This window comes from Triticum urartu, chromosome 2 (genome assembly GCF_003073215.2).
Source record: "Triticum urartu cultivar G1812 chromosome 2, Tu2.1, whole genome shotgun sequence".
Lineage (NCBI taxonomy): Eukaryota > Viridiplantae > Streptophyta > Magnoliopsida > Poales > Poaceae > Triticum > Triticum urartu.
Genome location: NC_053023.1, coordinates 190,034,625 through 190,042,864, shown reverse-complemented (window position 1 = coordinate 190,042,864; position 8,240 = coordinate 190,034,625). Strand labels below are relative to the sequence as shown.

Here is an 8,240-nt window from a genome sequence, read left to right as displayed (position 1 = left end):
ATAGAAATGCAACAAACTACCATCTGGCTTGGTTGCTCTTAACAATAAATAAAAACTTTTACAACGAGGTCAGAAATAATTCAGAGCCTGACTACAAGCACAGCCTGGGATTCGATGCCGGCGGCTGTGAGCATGTGCCGAGCGAAGCTAAAGGAAAAGGGCTCAATGGTAGGTGGTATATGCATATCCATCAGCTACGGATGCTGCCTACCCTTAGCTAGAAAGGTCCGCGAAATATCCGTATATGCAAAAAGTTTCACTTAAATCCATATATTTGCGTACTCAGTGGTAGTCGGTGACTCTCGCGTGGAAACGCTCAGGTTAAATATGAAGCAAATCGCGCTGGAGAGAGGGGACATCGACTCGGGAGTTGGGGAGCGGCGGTGCGTGTAGGGCACCCTGTCCACAAACGCGCACTTGATTGCAGGTACGCATGATTCCATATGATGCGCCGCACGCCCTGGGTGTCCTACATTCACGCCCATCGGCGCAGATAGACAACAACAACCGGGCAGCAGCGGCCCATAACTTTTAGCCATTTTTTCTTCTAACAGTGTCATTCTAGAGCACGCGATTTTACTAGTACCGTATTTTTGTTTTGACAATGACAATCTCTCCATCTCAGCTAAAATATTTGGCGGGCATCGGTGAGATCTGCCACTATTAGTCTAGTATGAGTTGCGCTCACTGCTTCCTTACGCCTCCGTAAATAAAGATTGATGTCAACATAGCCCGATAAGGCGATCGAGCGGTGGTACACATGGCCGTGTCAAACGCAAATTGGGACTCACTTCATGATCACCAAGCTGCATCAAACAGCAGAATAAATGAAGAATCTCAAAGCGCACGCGCATGCAGGACCAAGTTACTTGCCAATCGAATTGGCAGAAGAATCTTCTTCGGTTGAGACGTTTTTTATCGAGGAAAATTCTTCGGTTGAGACGTTGCTTTCTGGCCTCCACTCCCATCATCCTACTTTTAAAGCCATTAACACCCACTGGAGAGAGTAGCTAGCGCGCCACTGCACGCACACCCACCAGTCACACAGAGCACAGTACAGAGAGCAGAGCCATGAACAAGGAGAAGCACCACACGTACGAGAACCACCTCCGGCGCTGCTGCAATGGCTTCGCGGCATGCCTCCTGGCGCTGGTCGTCGTCGTAGCATTCATCGCGCTCGTCGTCTACCTTGCGCTCCGCCCCACCAAGCCTTCCTTCTACTTGCAGGACCTGCAGCTCCACTCCATCAACCTCGGGGACCCCTCCCTCTCTGCCACCGCGCAGGTCACGCTCGCCTCCCGCAACCCCAATGACCGCGTCGGCATCTTCTACAGGCGCCTCGACGTCTTCGTCACCTACCGCGACGAGCCCGTCACCGTGCCGATCTCCCTGCCGCCCATGTACCAGGGCCACCGGGACGTCACCATTTGGTCGCCCGTGCTGTCCGGGGAGTCCGTGCCCGTCGCCGGATACGTCGCCGAGGCCATGAAGCAGGACATCGCCTCCGGGTACGTGTCGCTGCAGGTCAAGATCGACGGCCGCGTCAAGTGGAAGGTCGGGACCTGGGTCTCCGGCAGCTACCACCTCTTCGTCAGCTGCCCCGCTATGCTCGCCGCCGGCCCCGGCGGCATGCCGCTCGGGGGTGGCCCCAATGGCACCGGGGGCGCCGTCGCGTCACTGAAATTCACGCAGCCGACAGGGTGCACCGTCGGCACATGATAGAATGGACCGCTCATACGGCCGCACGTCCGTACTGTAAGTGGAAGGAATTACGTAGCCGGCTAGTTCTTCTCTTCGTGTCTCTAAACAATTTCTGTTTGTTGTTAGTAATAAATTGTCTAAAGCTCTCTTAATTTTTGTATGTCACGTGTAATGGGAGAATAAACTGTGTTGATATATGTGCTTCAATTTTTTTTTTGAATTTTTTTTTGAGATCTGTTTTTTTTGGAAATGAAAAGGTGAAATGAAAAAGGTAGAATATTATATATTTCAAAAGGCCGAAGCCCAAAGACCATAGGTCAAATACATGAGGCTCATTTTACCCATCGTGGTGCGTAGGCCATGAGCAGCCTAGAGAAGAAACAAGAGACGTGAAGGAGAGAAAGAGAGATGACCATGCAGAACTAGGCAAGCTAAGCTAAGCCCAGAAAGTTTGCTACCAAGACAAGATTGCTGCTTTGCCCTCTGGGCGTCGTGCTCGGTGGCACCAAAGTGATAACAACTCTGCCGTGTACATCCTAGTATAGGACGGTGACCAGCGCTTATGATTGAACACACGGTTATTCCTGGCGTGCCAAAGAGTGACTACACAAGCAACAATCAGAATGTTCAATTTGCATGATGAAGGCCAGCGTAAAAGAGCGCGTTGAAAGAAGTCTGATAAATCCGTGGAATTGTAAGTAGCATCAAGCAGTTCAAATCTCTCCCAGACCGCAGAAGCACGGCTGCATCACAAAGCCAGATAGCTGATGGACTCAATTGCTGGGCAGATATCACAGTGAGCATGTGCAGTAATAGAGGACCACTGTTTCTTTACCATATTGTCCCGAGTGTTCAGTCGACCCCAGAAAGCCAACCAAAGGAAGATTCTGTACTTTAGGGGAATGACAGGGTCCCAAACCCACCGCTGGAATACACTGGTCACACCTCTGAAAGTAAGAAGTTGGTAAAAGTACGCAATATTCACTTCATTATTATATAGAGAAGAGAAACGATGTTCCTGGCTGGCAGACGATGGATAAACTCCCAACAAAATTGTCTGCAGAAGATGCAACTCCCAGGTGGCCGCTTGAGTCAGATTTGGGTGCAAATGAATATCCAAAAAATTATCAGAAAACTGTGAAGCAACACTGCACCAACTGTTCTCCGCATAGGAAAACAGAACTGGAAATTCATGACACAAACGCCTAAAAGCAAGCCATTTGTCATGGCAAAACGAAACAAGTTGCCCCGCACCCAAGGAGCAGCGGGAAGCAGACATAACCAACGGGATAAACTGTTTGAAACCCTTCCAGATTGGCGTGTCCCTATTGTGAGAGCCATTAAGCACCTGATTATTGCAATATTGTGCTGCAAACCACTGGAAACAAGGTATATCAGACTGTTGCAAGACCTTGGCAGTGAATTTGCGGAGCATAGCTTTATTATGAGCAGGGAGATCCCTCATGCCCAACCCACCGGGAGCCCTTTGTCAAAGTAACGTACTCCCAGACAATGGCCATGTTGGAAATATGCCCTAGAGGCAATAATAAAGTGGTTATTATTATATTTTCTTGTTCATGATAATCGTTTATTATCCATGCTATAAGTGTATTGACCGGAAACTTAAATGCATGTGTGGATACATAGACAACAACATGTCCCTAGTGATCCTCTACCGGAGTAGCTCGTTGATCAAAGATGGCTATGGTTTCCTAGCCATAGACATGAGTTGTCATTTGATAACGGGATCACATCATTAGGAGAATGATGTGACGGATAAGACCCAAACTATGAACGTAGCATATGATCATGTCAAGTTTATTGCTATTGTTTTCTGCATGTCAAGTATATGTTCCTATGACCATGAGATCATGCAACTCACTGACACCGAAGGAGTACCTTGTGTGTACCAAACGTCACAACATAATTGGGTGACTATCATGGTGCTCTACAGGTATCTCCGACGATGTCTGTTGAGTTGGCATGGATCAAGACTGGGATTTGTCACTCCGTATGACGAAGAGGTATCTGAGGGCCCACTCGGTAATATAGCATCACAACAGGCTTGCAAGAAATGTGACTAATGAGTTAGTCAGGGGATCTTGTATTACGGAACGAGTAAAGAAACTTGCCGGTAACGAGATTGAACTAGGTATGGTGATACCAATGATCGAATCTCGGGCAAGTAACATACCGATAGACATCGAGGTTTGACCGATAAAGATATTCGTAGAATATGTAGGAACCAATATGGACATCTAGGTCCCGCTATTGGTTATTGGTCATAGAGGTGTCTCGCGGGTCTACACACTTAGAGTTTGATGAAGATATAAGTATAGTTGAGTTGTTATGGTGGTAACCGAAGGTAGTTCGGGGTCTCGGATGAGATCCCAGACATGACGAGGAACTCCGAAATGGTCCGGTGGTGAAGATTGATATATAGGATGAAGGGTATCAGAGTACGGAATTGTTCCGGGGGTACCGAGTTATGGCCAAGAGAACCGAAAGGGGTTTCGGGGGCCCCAGGCAGGTGTTGGCGGGGGGGCTCATGGGCCAAGGGGAGGGAGCACACCAGCCCTCTAAGGGGTTGTGCCCCCCACCCCATCCAACCATCACCAGAGAAGGTGGGGCTCCCCCTAGGGCTGCATCCACTTGGCTTAGGGGCAAGCTACCCTAGGGTTTCCTTAGGGGCTCCCAAATCTGTGGTGGCCCCCCCTAGGGGAAACCCTAGGGCGCCCCCTCCTCCTCCCTTCCCCCTATATATAGAGGGGTAGAGGGAGGGCAGCCGCACCCCCATCTATGCTACGGCGCTGCCCTCTCTCTCTTTCTCTCTCTCTCTCTCTCTCTCCGCGCAGCTTAGCGAAGCTCTGCTGAGATTGCTCCACCACCACCGCCACCATGCCGTCGTGCTGCCGGAGGAGTCGATCTATTACTTCACCATCGCTCGCTGGATCGAGGAGGTGAAGGCGTCACCGAGCCGTACGTGTGTTGAACGCGGAGGTGCCGTCCGTTCGACGCTTGGATCGAGAGTTCGTGACGGATCATGATTGGATCGTGAAGACGTTCGACTACATCAACCATGTTTCTTAACGCTTCCGCTTAGCAATCTACATGGGTGAGCATATGATTTTTTTGCTTTCCATCCAACATTCCCCAATAGTGGTATCAAAGCTAGATCTTGCGTAGATGACATCATGACTAGAACACAAAGGAGTTTGTGGGCGTTGATATTCATATTGCTTCCTTCCTTGGTCTTTTCTTGATTTAGCGGTATTGTGGGATGAAGCGGCCCGAACCAACTTTACATGTCCACGTACATGAGACCGGTTCCATCGACTGACATGCAACTTGTTGCATAAAGATGGCTGGCGGGTGTCTATCTCTCCCACCTTCGTTGAGTCAGATTCGACAAAGGCGGTCCTTGTAGAAGGTTAAATAGCAACTTGCATATCAGCATTGTGGCTTTGCGTAGGTAAGAATCGTTCTTGCTAGATACCCATAGTAGCCAAGTAAAACATGCAACAACAATTAAAGGACATCTAAGTTGTTTTTGCAGGATATGTTGTGAAATGATATGGCCAAAGACATGATGAGATATATTTGATGTATGAGATGATCATGTTTTGTATAGTTTAACACGACTTGCATGTTGATGAATACGACAACCAGCAGGACCCATAGGGTTGTCTTTAATTATTGTATGACCTGCGTGTCAATCATTGATAACCCACAAGTATAGGGGATCGTTTGTAGCCTTTTTCGACAAATAAGAGTGTCAAACCCAATGAGGAGCTAAAGGCAGAACAAATATTCCCTCAAGTTCTATCGACCACCGATACAACTCTATGCACACTTTACGTTTGCTTTACCTAGAACAAGTATAAAGCTATTTGGTAGGTGAAAGGATAAGTTTGCAAGAATAAAACTAGAAGTACTTTGCAAGAATAAAACTATGAGTAAAATGCAAGACAATAAAAGTAGATAGCTTTTGTCAACAAGAAAGTCATTTGTCCCTAGGTGATCGATAACTAAACCGGTGATCATTGTTGTAATTTTATATGAGGGAGAGGCATGAGCTAACATACTTTCTCCACTTGGATCATATGCACTTATGATTGGAACTCTAGCAAGCATCCGCAACTACTAAAGATCATTGAGGTTGTAAAACCCAACCATAGCATTAAGTATCAAGTCCTCTTTATCCCATACGCAATGACCCCCAAACTCGGGTATGTGCTTCTGTCACTCACGCCACCCACCATAAGCGAACCATTAACATATTGTAACACCCTACAGCGGGGATCCCCCACGTTTGCGCTACACGGAGGGCACTGTAGGACAACACCAAAATAAAATATACAACTCAAACCAATCATGATCATCTATCAACCCATAGGACAAAACGGATCTACTCAAACATCATAAGATAGCCATAGATCATTGGGAAATAATATATAGCGTTGAGCTCCAGGTTTAAGTAGAGATTACATCGGGGAAACGAGGTGTTACACTGCTGCATAGAGGGGGAGAAAGTTGGTGTTGACGGTAGCAAGATTGTTGATGTAGATCGCCGTCACGATCCTTGCCCCAACGGCGTTCCGGCGCCACCGAGAGAGAGGGGGAGAGTGCCCCCCTTCTTCTTCTTACTTGGCCTCCCCCCTAGATGGGAGGAGAGTCCCCCCTCTGGTCCATGGCCTCCATGGCAGCGGAGGGGCAGGAGCCCCACCGAGATTGGATCTCCATCTCTGTTCTCTTCTGTTTCACGTTCCTCAGATCTAGCTGAAAACCGTTTCTTATATTCCTGGAGATCTGTAACTCCGATCGCGCTGAGATTTTAATACGGTTTTTTTCGGATATAAGCTTCCTTGCGCCCGAAGTAGAGGGCACAACCCACCACCACGTGCCTGGGCTGCCTAGCGTGCCCATGTGTCTTGTGGTGGCTGTGGGCCCCCATTTGCGTTGATTCCACCTCCCAAAATCACAAATATTCCAAAATAATTCTTTGTAAAATTTTATTGCATTTGGACTTCGTTTGATATGGATATTCTGCGAAACAAAAAACATGCAAAAAAACAGGAACTAACCCTGGTCACTGGATCAATAGGTTAGTCCAATAAATCATATAAAATGTTGCCAAAAGCATGTGAAACTTGTATAATATTGGCATGAAACAATCAAAAATTATAGATACGACGGAGACGTATCAATCATTATGCGCTATGTAATGCTTTACTTTATCGCTAAACAGTAGCAGTAGTAGTAGAAGCATGGTTGGCGTGACAACTCCGATGGAGACACGATGATGGAGATCATGGTGTCATGCCGGTGATGATGGAGATCATGCCAATGCTTTGGAGATGGAGATCAAAAGCAAAAGATGATGGCCATATCATGTCACTTATGATTTGCATGTGATGTTAATCCTTTTATGCATCTTATTTTGCTTAGGATGACGGTAGAATTATAAGGTGATCCCTCACTAAAATTTCAAGATAAAATTGTGTTCTCCCCAAGTGTGCACCGTTGCGAAAGTTCATCGTTTCGAAGCACCATGCGATGATCGGGTGTGATAGACTCTACGTTCACATACAACGGGTGCAAGCCAGTTTTGCACATGCAGAACACTTGGGTTAAACTTGACGAGACTAGCATGTACAGACATGGCCTCGGAACACAAGAGACCGAAAGTACGAACATGAGTAATATAGTAGATATGGTCAACATGGAGATGTTCACCATTGAAACCACCTCATTGTTGGGGAACGTAGCATGCAATTTTAAAAAAAATCCTACGATCACGCAAGATCTATCTAGGAGATGCATAGCAACGAGAGGGGAAGAGTGTGTCTACGTACCCTCGTAGACCGAAAGCGGAAGCGTTAGGTTAACACGGTTGATGTAGTCGAACGTCTTCACGATTCAACCGATCTAGTACCAAACGTACGACACCTCTGTGTTCAGCACACGTTCAACTCGATGACATCCCTCAAACTCTTGATCCAGCAGAGGGGCAAGGGAGAGTTCCGTCTGCATGACTGCATGGTGACGGTGATGCTGATGTGATCCGCGCAGGGCTTCGCCTAATCACTACGACGCTATGAGCGGAGATGTAAACTGTGGAGTGGGGGCATCGCACACGGCTAAGAGAACAATTGATGTGCCTTGGGGTGCCCCCCGCCCTCGTATATAAAGGAGGGGAGGAGGAGGCAGCCGGCCTAGAGGGGGCGCGCCAAGGGGGGAGTCCTACTAGGACTCCTAGTCCTAGTAGGATGCCCTCCCTTTTCCTTTCTTCACCGGAGGGAAAAGGAAGGAGAGGGAGAGGGAGAGGGAAAGGGAAAGGGGGGCACCGCCCCCTCCCCTAGTACAATTCGAACTGCCATGGGGGGCGTCCACCCCTTGCCGCCCTCCTCTCTCTCCACTAAGGCCCATGTAGGCCCATTAATTCCCCCCGGGGCCCCGGTAACCCCTCAGTACTTCGTTAAAATACCCGAATCACTCAGAACCATTCCGATGTCCGAATACTACCTTCCAATATATGA

The 8,240-nt window shown here is 47.9% G+C and overlaps 1 protein-coding gene across 1 annotated transcript; it reads left to right on the top strand.

Moving 5' to 3' along the window:
- Window positions 1-992: 992 nt before the first annotated feature.
- LOC125541390 (NDR1/HIN1-like protein 1) lies at window positions 993-1,898 on the top strand. The gene has a single exon (XM_048704816.1). The coding sequence runs from the start codon at window positions 1,072-1,074 to the stop codon at window positions 1,717-1,719; it is 648 nt and encodes a 215-aa protein (XP_048560773.1). The 5' UTR covers window positions 993-1,071; the 3' UTR covers window positions 1,720-1,898.
- Window positions 1,899-8,240: the final 6,342 nt, after the last annotated feature.

Coding starts and splice junctions, on each gene's coding strand:
- LOC125541390 (XM_048704816.1), top strand. CDS start 1,072: ATGAACAAGGAGAAGCACCACACGTACGAGAACCACCTCCGGCGCTGC.